General features: G+C 43.3%; 1 protein-coding gene across 12 annotated transcripts in view; it reads right to left on the minus strand.

The window, feature by feature from the left end:
• The window catches only part of LOC148222069 (ran-binding protein 17-like), a 95,630-nt gene that overhangs the window by 30,507 nt on the left and 46,243 nt on the right, over positions 1–18,880 (minus strand). Inside the window, exons 6-8 of one of the 12 annotated variants that reach the window (XM_088173992.1) lie at positions 14,459–14,539; positions 14,263–14,377; positions 11,590–11,676 (exon numbers count right to left, since the gene is read on the minus strand). The exons of 9 other annotated variants lie outside the window; for them this stretch is intronic. In XM_088173992.1, the coding sequence (XP_088030118.1) occupies positions 14,532–14,539 (8 nt within the window). In that variant the 3' untranslated portion in view covers positions 11,590–11,676; positions 14,263–14,377; positions 14,459–14,531. Of the gene's footprint in view, positions 1–3,785; positions 6,060–7,896; positions 9,208–11,589; positions 11,677–14,262; positions 14,378–14,458; positions 14,540–18,880 lie in introns of those variants that run through there. 2 more of the 12 variants (XR_015807055.1, XR_015807056.1) reach the window with 2 other exon arrangements.

Genomic DNA, 18,880 nt, shown 5'->3' on the forward strand with positions numbered 1-18,880 from the left:
TTGCGATTTTAAGTTACTTGGAAGAATGGTACAGAAGAAAACTTGAAAACTGAGTCCAAGGAATGGAAGGTGTGTATGAGTTCATTCTTTTATCTAAATCACACAGTTTTTCTGAACTGGAAAATTTAGGGTCTGGAAACATTGTTCAAGAACTCAAAGTGAATTTTATGATCATCACTTGGTTTGCTTGTTTATTTTTCCCCAGATGTCTGCCAAGATTACACAGGCTTAAAAGATGAATGCACTTTAAAAGATCATAGAGTATTATGGATTGCAGTTTTCCTTAAAAATACAATTATTAAGATTTCCAGGAAGGCATTTGAAAATAATGCAAAATTCCTTTATATCAGTCCTTTTATAGGAATTTGTATGTTTAGAAGATCATACATTATTAATGAATCCCTATAGCACATTTCCAGGAGTTGCATCTTTCTGGACACTGGAACAGAAATCTCAGAAACGACCACTTGGTGATAAAAGCTCAAAATGCTGACAGCCATTGAGCAGTGCTGATCAGTGTCTGGAAATACTCACAGTGGGCAGGGAAACCTTCCAGAGCAGTGTGAGATGTGAAACGGGGCTGAGTGGCTCCACTGCAGTGCCCAGAGCCCAGCAGTGATGCCCAGCTGTGCCAGCTGTGCCAGCTGTGCCAGCTGTGCCAGCTGGTGAAATCCCTGCTCCCACACGGGCAGGGCTCGGGCGTGGGCTCTGCCCTGAAGGAATCCTGGCAGTCCCTGACCCAGCAGAAACCTGAGCAGCTGAGCTCAGGGGGATCAGTGATGGCAGCCTGCTGTTCCCCTGCAGGTTTTACAGCACAACAAACCCCACAGACGCTGCAGGGGGGCTCTCCCACATCTCCATCCCTTCTCTGGCTTCACCTGGTGGCTGATCCGAAATGTCTCTCCTGGAGGAGATGAAGAACAGTCCTCCTGTTAAAGCTGTGAGTGATCACTGAGTGACCATGAGGAGATCACAGAGGGACCATCAGGGGTCACCCAGTGACCATCAGGGATCACAGTGTGACCATCAGGGATCACTGAGTGACCATCAGGAGATCACAGTGTGACCATCAGGGGTCACCCAGTGACCATCAGGGGTCACCCAGTGACCATCAGGGGATCACAGAGTGACCATCAGAGATCACTCAGTGACCATCAGGGGTCACTCAGTGACCATCAGGGATCACAGTGTGACCATCAGGGATCACCCAGTGACCATCAGGGATCTCTCAGTGACCATCAGGGATCACAGTGTGACCATCAGGGATCTCTCAGTGACCATCAGTGATCACAGTGTGACCATCAGGAGATCACAGTGTGACCATCAGGGGTCACCCAGTGACCATCAGGGGTCACTCAGTGACCATCAGGGATCTCTCAGTGACCATCAGGGGTCACTCAGTGACCATCAGGGATCTCTCAGTGACCATCAGGGGATCACAGAGTGACCATCAGGGATCACAGTGTGACCATCAGGGATCTCTCAGTGACCCTCAGCAGGAGCCCCCAGCCCACCCCACTCTGCTTCTGTGCTCACTCCCCCTGCTCTGTGGCACACACCCCTGGGGAGGTGCCCCACAGTCCTGAGGGTGTCCCCATAATTCAGCAGGGAGGGTGATGGGGACACAGCTCCCCCAGCCCCCAGGGCTCTGCTGCTCCCGTTTTCCTCCTGGCTCTGGGCTCACACACTTCAATCCCAGCCTGAGCCACAAAACCCTGTCTGCTCCTTAAGTGCAAGAGCAACCTTAGGGCTGGGGATTTTATCAACTGCATACACGCCAGAAAAGCTGCAATGGAAAGCAGAAGGTTTCTTCACAAAGGTTTTTGGGAATTTTTTAGGCATGAATTAGGAATGAAGCAGGTTGGAAACAACTCGTGTGGTTTACTCAGCAAGGTTTAGAAACTTGATGCCAACAGCTGAGCTGAATGGATGCCCAATAATATGGTTATGTTTTTCCTAAGTGCAGAAAGGATAGTGAAAGCTGATGGAAAGAAAATAAAATAAAAAATAAAAAGGAAAATATGATTGCAGTGAGATCATGTACCATCAAACAAATAGGGCTGAATCATCATCATGACTACAGTTGATATTTTTTTAGATAATGTAAAGATTTGCTTTTTATCTTTCACACATTTTAAAGCTTATTTTTATTTTGCTTCATCACTTTAACACATTTACTTAGGAACACAGCTGAAAAATTTTGGTCGCTTACAACAGTACATTTGCAAAAGAAACAAAAATTATTTTGCAAAAACTGAAAGTTACCTGTGTGTATTTTTTTGTTACAAATAAACGCTTTAGGCATTGCACAGATACTGTTTCCATGTCTGACAGATCAAATGCAACATCATATTTGAAGTTTTTTATAAAGGCAGCTGTATAACACACAATTTCCAGACCCTAAAATCAGCCTGAATGCAGCAAAAACAACTTTGATGTGACAATTTTCTTCCTTTAAGTGAAACAAGCCATTAATGGCTCTTCCAGTTTACATGAACAGCAAATGAGGTTTCTCTAGAAAAACTTGGTAATGTTCATTTCTAAATACTGAGAAAGTGAAATCAGCTGCGTTGTCAGTTGGGGTGTAATACAAACTGCTGCTGTCAGAGACCTGTTGCAGTTGCAGGGTGAGTGGGAGTAGTAAAATGGAGCAAATGATTAGAAACACTTTTAACAGCGCTCCAGGGTAGAGCTGTTATGGTCCCATTATGTTTCGGAAGTGCTGGAATATAATTTGAATCCATAAAATCAACCCCAGCCATCAGTCAGCAGCCTGGAAACATCTGCAGCTGCCAGGGCAGCGTGGGCAAAGGGGACACGAGCAGCACCCAGGGGTGAGCCCAGGGAGGAACCCAGGAATTAATCCAGGGAGCAACCCAGGGATGAGCCCAGATATGAACCCAGGGATGAGCCCAGGGATGAACCCAGGGATGAGCCCAGGGATGAGCCCAGGAATGAGCCCAGGGAGGAGCCCAGGAATGAGCCCAGGGAGGAACCCAGGGATGAGCCCAGGGATGAGCCCAGGGATGAGCTCAGGGATGAGCCCAGGGATGAACCCAGGGATGAACAGAGCTCCCGAGGCTGCAGCACCTCCCAGTGCTGCTGTGCATTCCCCAAAGCCAGCCCTGCTCAGCAGTAACAGCTCCAGCACCTCTGCACCACAAACCAGGCCAAGGATTGCACTGCACAGGAGCCATCAGTGAATTCCTACCCATGGACACATCTCTCCACTCTCCTCTGAAGAGAAGAGTTCTGTTTGGAGATGATCCATCAACACCTCAATGCTGTGATCCAAAAAATAACAGAAAAATATTCAGATCTCCATCAGAGCTGAAAACAGCAATGGATTCACTTGTAAAACCAGCAAACAGACAGACAAACAAACACATTTGTTGATTACAGAGTACAATTAAATGATAAACTAACTCTGGATAGATAGACAGACAGATAGATAGATAGATAGATAGATAGATAGATAGATAGACATGGATATAGATGTAGATGTAGATGTACATATAAATGATATAAATTATATAAATGATATAAATCATATAGATGATATAGATGCTTCAAGGGATAACAGCAATCACCTTTCCAGATCTCATGGCAAGGAGAGGAACTTGACAGCCAAACCCTCCAAGCAAAATGGAAGCCAGCAGCAAAGGCTGATAGATCCAGGATGATTCGCTGTCTTAATTCAGAAACTTGAAGCATTGAGTCCATATCCATTGACCAGGGAGGACTGGAAACTACAGTTAAATTTTATAAAAGCCAGGGTCAACAGAAAGGCTTTGGCAATTTATTGCTTCTTTTATAAATCCAATAAGGTGGAATAAATTGGTTTTAAGCAGAGTATTATTTTTAAGTGTTTCTAACCACAAGCTTCGAGGAATCTGGGTAAGGCATGAATTTAACCTGAGCAGTCAGTTTGAGCTCAAAGGAATTCAAGCTACAAAAAACGCTACTGAGGTTTGAGTCCCTGGAAGTGGGCAAGAACTGCTATTCCAAAGAGTTTGCTGCTTCATGAGAAATGCATTCTCTTCTGGTGATCAGGAAACTTCAGGCTCTGCAGCAGTTTGGCTCTTTCAAGCTTGTACCTAATCCCGAATGGTTAAAACACACAGCTCAAACATTTAGTTCTTCAAAATCAGAATAATGTTGAAGAAGCCGTCCTACTGCTGTCCACGGTTTCATTTGGATAGGAAATATGACATGAATTTACACAAATATGTAACACTGTTAGTGTGGTACAGGGATTGTCCTGCTTGTCCCAGAAATCCCCACCTGGCCCCAGCTCAGCTGGGATTTCTCAGTGAGCCCTGTCCCTGCAGGCGCCCGTTCTGTGAGCTCAGGGCAGGGGCTGCACCCTGGAATTTCCTCCAGACACCAGGGGCGGCTGCAGCTCTCACGGAATGGTTTCCTTCCTCCAGCCCATTTTCCTCTTGCAGTCCCTGTCTCTCCCAGAGAACAGAAATCCTCAAAGCCAAGGATCAGCTGGGAGGGAAGGGCAGCTCTGGCTCCCCCCTGCCCGTAACAAACACTGAGAGACAGGAGCAGGAGGGAGGACATTTCCCTGAACTCACAACTGAATTTCCAGGGACGTGCCTGACTGCAGACCAAGCGCCTTAGACTGGTATTGGTATGGAAAAAACAGAATAAACACTGAGGATGTGACCCAGCCTGGAAGTGGAATAAAACACGTGAGGAGAATCAGCCCTGTTGTAAAAGTCACTTTTCCTGTCTACCTGTGGGTGCCAGGCCACACCTGCCCGGTCAGGACTGACCTGCGACCTCCAGAGCCCCCGTTCCAAACACAAAGACAAATAAACTTCCCAAGCTGTGGTGCTGCAATCGTCATTGACAGCTTGACATATCAATATTTCAGGAAGAATAAATGACTTTCATATCCAGGGGGTTGGTTTTCTTGGTTTGGTTGGTTTGTTTGTTTGTGTAATTTTTTTTTTCATCGTTCATTACTGGATGCTTTGTCACTTGTTACATTTCTGATACTTTGGGAAGATGCTACACTTAACACCTAAAGCTGCTTAAAATATTTGGAAATATTTTAATGAAGTCTTTTGAGAGATCACCTAATACAACTTTAAAACAAATTTTACTATTATTATAAATATTTTCTCTTCATCCCTTGCCAGAGGAAAACTATAAATCTTGTCTCAGCTGAATGAACACCATTTATCATATTCATTTTCCTGTCAATACAATTATGAAAAGCCTTTGGCCTTTTTCCAAGGAGCCTGATTTGCTGGAGAAACTCAATTAGTATAAGCACGGCTGCTGCAGCTCGGCAGCCTGGTACCTGCAGCCCAGCCCTGCACCAGGAGCTGACACCTCCACCCTGCTCTAAAACCCAGCGGCGCCTTCCCTCCCTCCTCCCCGACCGCCAGGACTCCCAAGAAATTATTTCTGCTCATTTTTGCCATCTACTGGACAAAGCTTAGATCCTAAACCCTGCGATCAGGCGAGGCCTCACCCAGCCTGGTTTGGTTTCTTACAGACGGGCCCGAGACCCAAAGAGTTTCCTACGATCACTTGGAAAGTTTATCAGGACATTCTTCTAACAATGATTTATGAGTGACTTTTTCTGCTAGTATTCAATACAGAGGAAACATCACCTTATGATGTATTAAAAGCTGTCTTTGATCTCTTGCCTCTTTGTATTGTTTATTTATTGAACCAATGTAAGTAAACAGAAATGATTTGTTATAATATTCTGTATTTTCCATTTTTGATATTGAAATACTGGGGTCTCAAACATAACATAATAAAATATTTGTAAAACAGTTTTTCTTTGATATTAAATCCATTTTCTGATGATATATTTGAAACTAAAAAAGAAATGTGCTAATTAAAGGATATTAAAACTTGATACGATAGAATTGGCACCTGGCCCTCTCTTCTTTTCCCATTTGCAGTAAATAAGAGCTGTGATCTTGCCCAGCTCATTGTGCTGCAGTGCTGGGATCAGAACCTGGTGCAGCTGGACTTGCCCAAACCAGGAGAAATCCACTGAACAGAAGCAGGCACTAAACATTTGGAACCTGTGCAAGGGAAAAGAAACTGAGCCTTGAGTTCCACACAAAGCAACATTTCTATGTATTTTTACTGAGAGTACGGAATACTGAAATCCAAAAGTCGGATGCTGTTTTCGTTTATTTGAAATTAATTTAATCCACGAAGCGGAAGGAATAAATTAATTTGAAAACATCCCGAATGGTGCTGGGGTTTGTGTATCTGGATGCTCGCCGTGTCCATCCCTCCCACGGCAGCAGAGCCACGAGGCTCCCGCTGCTCCTGCAGGCTCGCAGCTCTGCCCGGGACAGGGCACCCGAACAGAAGCAACAGAACCGAACCAGTCCGGGCTGGGAGCTGCCCCCAGCTGCCTCCACACCCTCCTGATTTGTGGAGTTTAGGGTGACACGAGCACAGGCTCCTGACAAAGTTCCGTGTGCCCACTAGGAAATGAGATGTAAATTCACAGCCCGGCTTCAGGGCTCCGGGGATTTGTTGTTGGTTTTGTTGTGGGGCTTTTTCCCCTCCAGTCCTCTAAAACTGAAAATAAGGGATGCCTTCCACCGATTTTGGGAGAAATAAAGACTCCACTGCTTTCTGTTTTGGATTTGCTTTCTTACTACTGAGCCGGCACAGACAAAATCCCTGCAGGCTGCAAGGGTCTCCAAGAGGGATTTGGTGGCACCCAGACCATCAGGGGCTCCTGCACATCCTGCCAGTCCTGAAAGGATCATTTCCTACCTGGGATTCGATATCGATGCACTTCCCTTTCTTCACCAAGAAGATTATTAGTGAAGAAAAGAGCCTCACAATTGACTAAAATATTTTTAAAAGCTTGGTTTCTTGTAGACCATGTAATTGTCCTTAAATGTTATTTTTTCTGTCCATTAAGCAAGCACATAATTAATTGTCATAGTTTTGTGAGAGCTAAATGATAAATTAAGTATTTTCATAATCTCTCACTACGTATTTCAGCAGTTTATTTCCAGCATGACTATGTGCCTGAGAAAGAGCTTCAGTTGGTGTATTTATAAAAATACAAAATATTTCTCTGTAGGGTTAAGAAAATACCAGGGGCATTATTGTATGTGCTAGTTTAAAAATGTACACAATATTTAAAACAAGCAGAGTTCTTTGTCATCACTTATTGAAGAAAACTACAATGCAAAGGTTTTGATTTTGTTTGCAGAAGTCCATTTTCTTCTGGATCAAGACAACTGCAGGTGTTGTGATATTAATAGACTTGACATAAATAGAAAGTAACTGACTAAATTAAAGACATGATTCATACCAGAGAAAGAAATCTCCCCAGATAGCACTTGGATGGTGTTTTTAATGCACTTGTGATGTTAAAGCAAATGTAGGTACATTGTGTTTGGAATTAAAGACACAGGTTTGGCGGTTTTTCTTTTTTTATGACAACATTCGGGCTGTACAGAGGGCAGGAGCCCCCTTGGATGGTTTGAGATGAGCAGTGAGACACAAGAGACAAGTGTCCCTGTCCTGTCCCTGTCCTGTCCCTGTCCTGTCCCTGTCCCTGTCCCTGTCCCTGTCCCTGTCCCTGTCCCTGTCCCCCTGTCCCTGTCCTGTCCCTGTCCCTGTCCCTGTCCCTGTCCCTGTCCCTGTCCCTGTCCCTGTCCCTGTCCTGTCCCTGTCCTGTCCCTGTCCCTGTCCCTGTCCCTGTCCCTGTCCCTGTCCCTGTCCCTGTCCCCCGTCCCTGTCCCTGTCCCTGTCCCCCTGTCCCCCTGTCCCTGTCCCTGTCCCTGTCCCTGTCCCTGTCCCTGTCCTGTCCCCCTGTCCCTGTCCTGTCCCTGTCCCTGTCCCTGTTCTGTCCCTGTCCTGTCCCTGTCCCTGTCCCTGTCCCTGTCCTGTCCCCCTGTCCCTGTCCCTGTCCCCTCTGAGGGTGGCTCTGTGCCCAGCCCAGCCCCCTGCCAGCAGGACGAGATTCCCAAATTGATTTTCACGTTAGCAGCGAGCAGATGGAGCAATAATCAGCCGATAATGGGCGCGGGTCTGAGTTTGACACGTGGGTTTGAATGTCTTGCTCAAAGCTCCTTTATTTTTCAGTAAAACCACGAAGATGCTCAGATAATAAAAGGTTTCCACAAGATTTCCAGTGCTGACCTTAGGAAAATGCTTAGAAACGCTTTGGATTATTTGATATGCTCTCATAATGAATAATGCAAATTAAAACGTTATATATGAATACTATGCATAAACGTTTAAAAGTGCTTCCTGTATTAATATATTTAAAGTGATAATAACAATAAAATGTTAATTTAAGCTTGTAATATTTTGAATGGTGTAGGAGTAATTGATACTCATAACAAGCTCCAATTAAGGCTGCATTGAGACTCCCATTATATTGTTATTTTAACGTATCTTTGTCGTTTTGTTGAGGTTTTTAAAAGTAATTTTTCAAGTAAATTTTCTTTTAAAAATATAAAAAAATGACTTTTCAGTTTAGAGGAAACGATGCAAATCTCAGTCTGTGTTAGCATTAGTTCTGGGATGCATTTTTCCCTTTGGATGGCTGGAGTGTGGCTGCAGACCACCCTGTGCAGATAATTAGCCCCTACTAAGGGGATGCTTTCGGGATAATTAATAGACATCAATAAGAAACACCAGTGAATGAAAAATATTTTAACAACATAAACAAACTTTTTGATTCACTCACACATAATTTTCTAAATTGCAGGTGGGTTTTGCACTTCTTTTCATTTTACAAAAAAAAAGGTCACAGTTCTGCAAAGACTGGGAAAAAAAATCATAGAACCATGGCAAAAAAAAACAAACAAACAGTAAGGAGTCCCCTCTTTAAAGGCAGGGTTTTCAGTTACCACTGCAATATTTATGGTGTGACAAATACAAAAGGTAAGAGTCACACATTCATTTTACTTGATCACACAGAGAACAAATGATGGCTGATGTTTGGAAACTGCTCCAGCCAGCTCAGGCCAGGCTGGATTCTGCTTTTCACATCCAGACTCATCAGCCTGGCTGGCCTGGGTGCCACAGACATGGATTTATCCCGGGACAAATGGAGTTCCTTACCGAACACCACCGAGGCTGATGGGAGCGTTTTAATATTTGCATTTCCTTTCTGTTGTGCACTGAAATGGCCTGAACTTGCAAAGATGCTCAGAGGTCTCCACTCTCATTAACTTTAATGGGACTCTGAAATCACCGGAGAGGAAGTGTTCAATACTGAGGAGATGCAATATAAAATTGTAACTTTATACTCCTCTGGATTTTCATACTTGGTGTGCTGCTTTGTCTGCACAGAAAATCACAGTTCAGCAGACAAGGTGGCCAAAGCAGCAACCATTAAAAGCACTTGGCTGCAATATTTGACATTCTCTCTGAAGGCAGCCAGGGATGCAGCAGCAGACACAAGCAGTGGAAATGTTCCACTCGGGTTTTGGTTCCCTGGCCCACGGCAGGAGATGTCGAGGCTGCAGGTCTGGGGCAGGGGAGGAGAGCCAGGAGCTCGCCTTTGCTCGGGGACAGAGAGCTCCCCTCGTGTGCCTTGGTGGCACATGGGCTGGGAAAGGACAGCCCAAGGCACCTCCAACAGGCTTCTTGTGCCCCTGCAAAAAACGCTTCAAGAAAACACTCTTCTGCAAATCTATTTACAGACCAGTTTGGCTGTGAGACTTTAAAAACTGTCAATAAAAGTGGGTGTCCAACTTCCTCTGCACTGCAGTCCCAGGTTTCTGGGAGCCTACAGGAACACTAGGCAGCTTCAGACACCTCGGATTCCAATGAGAGGACAAGAGCTGCTACATAAACCCCATTTTTTTGGTTTTCTATTATATTGTTATTAAAAAGCCCATAATCACACTGCTTAACAAATGTCCTCAAGATTTCCATTTACTGTTCTTGTTCTGCACAAGCCCAGCAAAGCAGGGTTCATTTGGGATCCATCAGAGCTGAGCTGTGTGAGGTCACAGCCAGCAGCAGCTGAACAGCCCCGGGAAAAACCCAGAGCCCCGAGATGGATCCTGACCCGGTCAGGACACTGCTGCAAAATACCCCAAAACTCTAACAGCAGCAACAGAACACCTGAGACACACCTGAGACACACCTGAGACACACCTGAGACACACCTGAGTCACACCTGAGACACACCTGAGGGACACCTGAGACACACCTGAGTCACACCTGAGACACACCTGAGACACACCTGAGCCACACCTGAGACACACCTGAGCCACACCTGAGTCACACCTGAGACACACCTGAGACACACCTGAGCCACACCTGAGCCACACCTGAGACACACCTGAGACACACCTGAGACACACCTGAGACACACCTGAGGGACACCTGAGACACACCTGAGGGACACCTGAGACACACCTGAGACACACCTGAGCCAGAGACACACCTGAGTCACACCTGAGGCTGCTGCTCCTCTCCCAGCTGCCCCCCAGCCCTTCCTGGGCCAGCAAACGGTGCCAGCCGTGCCCAGAGAGTGAGAGGAGAAAAGGGCAGCAAATCCAGGAAACTCAACAAGAGGAGCTGTGACATCCTGGGGTTCAGATCTGGCCCATCCTGGGGTTCAGACCTGGCCCATTCTGGGGTTCAGACCTGGCCCATCCTGGGGTTCAGACCTGGCCCATTCTGGGTTCAGACCTGGCACCCTTCTGGCTAATGAAGCAATTTTGCCCAGATTTCAGTTTCAGAATGTCCTTCCCTGAATGTCAGTGCCGGGTTTCCTTAAGATTTAATTATAACAAAGGCATTTTAAAAACGAATGCAGGTATTTTGTTTCAAAGTCCTGAAGCACATTTTTCAGTGGATTTTTTTCAGGGGGAAGGAGCTGGAGATGTAAATATTCCCAGAAAAGCCCCTCTGGCTTGGCAGCACGTGCCAGGTGTGTGACTGAGGCCATCCAGAAGAGCCCAGCCTGCTCACACCCACCACCCCCAAAACCGGGCTGCTAATGGAAACTCTGACAGACCCTCAGCTGTAGTGGCACTACTGGGTGCAGCTATAATATTACCCTCATAATTCTACTATATAATAACAACAAAGGAAAAAAAAGGTGAAGGGTCATTGTGCTTTGTCTTTAGAATTAAGATGGCTGTCTTCATCCTTACAGCATACTCTTAATTCTGGAGACACATCTTAATAACCTCTAAATAGTTCCAACAAAAGAGCCGTGTCAGAGGAATGAGCAGGCCCCAAGGTGTTTCAACTGGAGTGTTTTCATCTGCCTTTATTGCTCTATCCCTCTCCAGAATTAAGGCAATAACCTGTGATAAATTATTCAGGAACTGCTACAGGGATCAAAGCAAAATCATTCTGTTAAAGTGCTGTTTGCAACATTTGGCACTTAGTGTGAAAACTTTTAATGTGTGCAAGCTGAAAATCAACGATTTTAAATAATTTAACAGCATGGAGTTTCTACAAACCAGCTAAAGATAGCATGTTGCTATTTAACTGCTTTTTCTTCAGGTCCCTTTTCCATGTGTTCCTAGCAGATCTGGTGATGTCACAACTATAAACAAAGTACTACTGAGATTCCAGCTGCCCAGGCAATAGATTACTTACCCACACTGTCAGGAGAAATCTTGACATTCTTAGGAGAAAATTGGGCACTGTTTTAATGCTGGGAATTTTTCCTATTAATATAAAACCCTGAAGAAGAAAGTAGCAGAAACAAACAAACAAACAAACAAACAAAACAACAACAAAAAAGGAGAAAGAAGAAAGGAAAGTAACACTTTTAACGACTTCAGCCATCTTCAATTACATTTGATTTCCCTGAGAAAGAAACCTGGCCATATGCTTAGTATGCAGATATAATGGTTACAAAAGTGTTTTAAAAAGAAAGATCTCTCTTGTTACAACTGTTTTCAGTGGTGTATTTCAGAAATATGAAAAACCTAAAAAAACCCTAGCCAGTTAGAAAGTCCTAGTAAAACCCACAAATTAAATGAATTTGGCAGTCCTGGGCCATTTTCATAGTGATGTTTTAACAGTGTCATCTCCCCGTGGATGGCAATACTGAGCATTTTACTGAAGAACTGAACTGTTTTTGTTTTCAGTACTTGCAAAATGAAGTACCTGAAAGCACTTTTGCATGTATTATTTATTCATTATGATAGAAAAATAGCTTTAACCTAATAAATTGTGTTTAAGATAATTTAGAGCAAAAGTTTTGTTTATGATAAAGCATTTAGTTCTTTATCAGTAGCTTAAAGCACCAAGTTTTCCTTACACAAATTAGACAGATGGTGCTTACAGTAGAATTTACTAAAGGTCTGTCACAACAAATGCAGCCAAGCTGCATATTTAATCACTGCAGAACCTTGTCTACCTGCAGCTGCCAACTGCTAATCCAATTTCCCTGATAAATGTGGCAAGAGACACGATCAGCAATAAAGAGCATCTAACTCCATTTTCCTGCAGGGCGTCTTTTGATGAACATTTAGGACGGGAGCAGCAGTGCACTGTGTGGCCCTGCCTGGTGGCAGCTGCATGCATTTCCAAGACACACTTCTCAGGTTACTCACTTAATTCTGCCACTATCATTATGTTGCTATTGATCTCAGCAGCTCTTGTCTACACAGCATTACTCTAGATGAAGCTGAATCAGGCAGTTATCATGCATCAAACTTGCTCAAAAGCCTGGAGATTTCCCCTTAATTACTTGTGATTTTATTTGCAAATACCGTTAAAGTGTAATCAAGCAGTCACTTTCCAGGGTCGTTAAGAACTTGCTAGTTTAGGAATATATCACTGGCACTCCATTAAAATTTCTCTGCTAAGACAGTTTCAAGCAATCCAGACAGGACAATGGCAAAATGATTTTAATAAATGCAATCCCCACACAAGAGGAATCCGGTTTCCCACAGAAAGGGCTATGCCACCACACCACCTCCTCGTTCTAATTTTTAGGATTTATAACTTGGACATAGGAGAGGTGAGTCCAAGACAGGTGAACTGAGTCTATTTTATACATGAAAAGTGATTACAATTAAATGCATAAAGCAACAACAAAGGAGGAAACCAGAATTAAATAATTGTCGAAATAACCCTTAGTAGAATTTAAAAAAAAAATATTGTCTTCATTCGAGCAATGACTGTGAACTGCACATCTTTGGGTAATGTCAGCCACGTTCTGCAGCCAATTATTTACCAAATACTTCCAGCACGTCTGTTTATTTCCTCGTGAAAAAAGCAGAGAAATACAATGAAGCAGTGTTCAAGTTACCACCGTATTTTAAAAGAGCAAATTAAAAATTACTGCTCGTGTTTCTCCAACATGAGCCTGCTCAGCTGAAGTGAGCACTGCAGTTCAGGATGGATTCGGTGATGGCAGGAGGAGATCTCTTTAATGCAGGAGTGCTCTCATACATTATCATTCCTGATGATGCACCTTCTCTCCACTAAGTCTTTTTCTTCCCTAAAATATACTGTTGTTCTGACACAAACAGCTTGCTACACTTAAGGATTTTACTAATAAAACATAATGTTGTGTTAGATATTATGACTGTTGCCACAGCTGAACTGCCTTGTCAAATCAATCCTAATATGGCTCCCACAGGCACATAAAAACCTTATTTAGCTATCAGTTATCCTAATCACTTTGTTCACTTTAAGGGTGCAATACTTCAAGACCCGTTCCAATTTATACATATATGCCCAGCCATTTAATAAAGTCTTGATTTATATAATAAATTCTTGTTTGGAAAAAAATACTTTAAAGCAGCAGTGTTTTATCAAGTGTGTTACATGTCTCCTCATACCCCAAATAAATATGTTAATGTACACAAACAGGATACTTGCATGGGAAAGGGGAATATGGAACAGATAAGCTATCAGTGAAGAAAAATCTGTCTCTTTGATTATAAATGAGCCTTAAATGGGGTCCCTTGATCTGCAAAACACTGGAGAAATCCCAATGCCTCTGAAAATCAGTGTGCAAAGTTTATCCAGGATAGCGCTCCCAGCCTTTGCATCTGTGCTGTGTGAATTCCTAATGAAGCAGAGCTGTTAATAAATCCGTGTAAAATAAACACGCAGGTACAGGCGCTCAGGAGCCCAGGGGCACTGAGAGCACAGCTCTGAGCCTGCTGCTCACTTCCTGCCCCACCTTTCCTTCCCCTACAATGGAAATAAAACTTTGCTTCTCCTTGCTCCAAACCAGGGGTGGGTGTCTGAGTCAGACCTTAAACCAAACTGTCGGGGGGAGCAGGAAATCCCCAAACTCGTCCTCACCTTCTGCAGGAAAGGGAACCAGAGCAAACCAGCAAATCTCATCTTTGCTCGTGTTCAGAGGGGTCGGCTCGAGGCTTTCATGGAGAAATTCCACACCATGGGAACTTCATGGGACCTGCAGGAACGAAAACCTGAGCCAGGACAGAATTTTACTGAGCTACAGAGAGCACAAATCATCGATCCAAACGATTTGTACCTAGGACTGGCTCATGTCCACATCTCACACTTTTCTCCTTTTGGAATTTCCTCTGTTCACCTGCAGCATTTGTTCACTGCCCTACAAGAATATCCACATGGGAAAATCAAGATTCAACAGTTAGAAAACGGTAAATGTAAAACTACAATAATAAAATAGATCCTTTGACTTGTGGAGTTTATGATATTTAAATTACAATCCTTTATGTTCACATATTGTTTTTTCTGCCTCTACCTATTAGGGATAAAGAGTGAAGCTGCCCTGGAAATGAACCTGGGCTGTGCTGGGATTATTTGTGTGGCTCTGCCTCACTTGTTCCAGAAGATGGGAGTTTGGGAGACACAAGATGCTGCGAGGAGGGAAAGAGAGCGACAGCTGAAAGGTGTCCTGGAAGTCTGGATTGATTTTGTGAACAGGTAACTCTGACAACTCCCGAGAAATGGCAATGTGCACAAGGACCAGCCCTCTCCTCCTCATCTTTAGGTGCTAATGAGGGGAGCAGCTTCTCCCACACTTGTTCTCCTTGAGAATAATTCAGAGCAGGAATTGAATTTATGTTCTTCAAGGGGCTCTTGGCTGTAGGGCTTCTCTGCCTCCTCTCTCCATGGGGAAACCGAGTGACAAGTGGAGTTAGGAGGAGTCTCTTGTGTGGTGAACTGGTTGTGCAGGGTTAGTGTGAGCTTTTCAGCTCAGTTTCCATCTCTAAACCAGGCCTAATGCCACTCCTTACCTTTAGGGACACTGCCAAGACCGACCACATCCCTCACCCCAGTGCAGCAGTAGGAATGACAGAAAAATGCCAAAAAGCCAAAATGGCAGGAGGAGCAGTCACCAGGGAGTGACAAACTCAGACAACAGCTCACCAAAAAAATCATAGTAGGCAGCAGCTTTTCTGGAAGCTAGGATGACACATCTTCTGAACTGAAAGAGCCAAATATCCTCAGAGAGAGGTGACTGTGATCCTGCAATTCAAGCTGCCAATATTTAGAGCTGCAGAGGCAATCCAAGCCCTGCCTTTTCCTCTCCTCCCTCATGCAGCCTTTCCACATTGCTGCAAAAGCAGAGGAGCTACATCCAATAATTTACTGCTTCGAAATTACAGAGTGTCCAAACTCCAATGTGTGCTCAAGGACTTTCTGCAGCTGCTGAGGGTGTGCCCAAAGCCCTGAGCTGCATCCTCACCTGCAGCAGACCCGGCAGGGACAGGGGCTCCGTGCTGGACTTTGGGCAAACCCAGCCTGAGCTTCAGCTGCAAATACTCCTAGACATACTCCTTGGAGCATTAATAATCTGTTATTAATTAAAGCAATTCCTTTTCATGGCAGATCTAGTCTAGTCACAGAAGGGACACATGAACCAAATGACTTTTATCTCACTCGTTTCAGTTACAAGAGATAAAAATGCATCACATCCATTCCAAGCCGTGCCCAGCACTTGGCCAAGGCTGGAGCTGAGCCCTGGACTTTGATTTCTTTGACTTCAGGGAGGTTCTGGCACTGACCCAGAGCACCCTGAGCTCACAGCACCCACACACTCCCTGCTGCCACTGGGGATTCTGAGCGGGGTTCTCACTTCCCTGCCATCCCTGCACGTCCCTGACCAAAGAGATCGGGAACTTTTATAAGAATAAATAATTTTCCTTTTCAGTTTAGGCAGATGAAGCTCCTTTAGAAACAGGTAACACTGTAAGGATAGGCTTTATAGCTGCCTGCTATTGGAAAATCTCCTAATTCAGTTTTGAGAGTTTTTGTCTGTCAGTCTAACATCCAGCATGGGATTACCTGGCTTTATTTTGCAAAGCTTCAATGACAGGGAAGAGCCTTTAAAAACATGAGGCTAACAAAGACAGGGACTGAGAATGTTTGAGAGACTAAAATCATTTTACCCCACGTCACCATACAAAATAATAATGAAATTGCAGCTATTTTGCTACAAAAACATGGAGTGGGAAAGTTCATTATCAGAAAGAACTAAACGTGTGTGAGAGAGCACTCGGCCTCACAAACATAAAGGAATGAATAACATATTCCATTATGCAAATGAATTCAAAGATATTTCACAACTGATCAGCTAGGAGGGACATAATGATTTATAATTCAAATAACTGAGCTTTGAAATCAAATTGGACTAATATATTTCAAAATATGCAAACCTGAAATAATTGTGGAAGCAATGGAAACCCTGATACCAACCCCAATCATTTGTTGCCTTTGTTGATACTTTCTTATGGTTTTTCTTATTTTTTTTCCTGTTATGTAGGGCAGCTGCTGAAATTATAGTTTGCTTTTAATTCTACATAATCCTTCAGAAAAAGATTATAATATACGTTAAAAAAAAGAAAAATACCAATTTCTGAGACTGTGTAAAATCTGGTTGGTGTAAAGGAAAGTACTGAAATGAAACAAATTATTATTTTAACCTTTCAGGCGAGCCACAATTTAATCTATTTCAAATACTGAAAATTGATCCACTGGATCTAGCATCTTAACAATACACTATTTCTTTCAAAGCAATATATACTTAAAGCCTTTAAAAAACCTCTAATATAATGTGAAAAGGCCAAAGTTTGCAATGCCAGGAAGTAGTTATAAACTACTTCATATGTTTGAAATAAAAAGTACTTCAGTATTATTATTAAAAAAAAACCCTATTGGTAGAGTTTTTAATAGGAAAAAAATACATATCTTTAAAAGCCAAAATGACCAGTGAAATTAGGTTGTACATCATTTTCTGGGAAAAAGGAAAAACAGCCTCGACAGGTGTAATTTATCATTTTTCTGATTTAATACCAAAGAAATATATTAAAATAATAAAAAGAATCCTGAAATCCTCAAAATTTGTAGTGATAAATAGCCCTCCCTGTCTTTATTGCATTATGCCTACTAACAGAAATATTGCATGGTGGATTTCGCCAGACAAGGACGATTATTTTCCAATAAAAAGTTGCATATTAAATTCCAGCACAAAAGTGGGTGTCTAATACTTTGGAAATCTTTTCTGGTTTGCCAGGGAACACAATTTTAAACTTAAGTGATACAAGCTGAGGGTGAAGTGGAGCTGCCTGGGCACAGCCCCACCCCTCAGGGCAGCAGAGCCACCAGGCTCAGGGCTCCTCCTGGAGCCTGCCCAGTGGGACACATTGGGGGTTTGTTTTTTCAGCTGATCTCTCTTTTTGCTGGGCTTTCAACCCTGCTGGTGAAGAAGTGATTTATTTAAAAGAAGAGAGCAGTGCTGCTGGACATGCTGAGCTTGTGGATGCCTCTGAACCCACTCTGGTGACATTTAAAGTTCCTGCAGAGAAAAAACCCCACAGCTCCATCCCAATGCTGATCTTCCAGAGAACTTAGGGCATTAAATATCTACTTTTCCAGCCTTTCTAGGTCCTGATATTGTTACATCTATTTCACAAGCAGAAACTCATTTATTGCAAATATAACATGAGCAATCTGAAGGCTCCCCAGGCATTTCAGCCTTGCAAAGGATTATTTGCACCAGGGCTGTATCTTGGCCCTGATTTGGGGGATCTGTGAGAATCCATTCCTTTCCCAGCCTGCAGAAGACAACAGAAATGCTGAATGCTGCTGGCTTTAGCAGCAATGAGAGGTGGTTGTGTCAGCACACTCAGGAATCACCAGGGCCCTGGGCTGCATTTCATGGGGATTCTGGAAGTGCTCTGGATCCTACAGAAGCAATAAGTACCCAGCAGAAAGGAGGAGAGAGCTCATTAGTTCCTTCATAAATCTTGTTAATGAAATAAACGTCTCTCATTCTGGTTTTGTTGAATTCCTTAGCAATGTTTCAAGTCCTTTCCAGTCTGATTTCTGTGATGCCATGAGAAAATAAACACATGCATATTTAAAATATCAAGTTAGCTGCTAAATGGTATTTCAAGTCAGCATATAGAAGTACACCTTGTATGGTTTTCATTAAACAAAATTCACTTATGGAATGTGAAAACCTGCACTCATCTTTCAACCCAAGGAAATATATTAAAATTATTCTTACAGTATTAGAGTTCTAGGGAGAAATAAAATGATACCAATTGTCATATTCCAGGTGCCTTCCCCTCTGTTTGTGCAACAACCCCTTCTAGAAAATTACTGAAAAGTTGCTTTTGTGAGCCCTGGTGGTTTATTATCTGTCAGATACCTTTAAATATTGTGTCATATCAAACACTGCTACTTGGGGTTGTTTTTTTCTATCTTCTTGCTTGACTGACTGAACAATTTGTTCCAAGAACAAATATTCTTCTGCAACTCACGGTAAGTGAATATTAATTAGAATAAGCTACAAAAGGTTCCAAGAGACAGCAAGTTAGCATCCATGACTGGGTAAGAATTTCACAAAAATATCTGAACCCAGATGAAAATCCCCATGAAAAGTCATGGCTGCTTTACCAGTGACACTCTGAGGGACCCTGAA

This window comes from Sturnus vulgaris, chromosome 15, assembly GCF_052056855.1.
Source record: "Sturnus vulgaris isolate bStuVul1 chromosome 15, bStuVul1.hap1, whole genome shotgun sequence".
NCBI classification, from domain to species: domain Eukaryota; kingdom Metazoa; phylum Chordata; class Aves; order Passeriformes; family Sturnidae; genus Sturnus; species Sturnus vulgaris.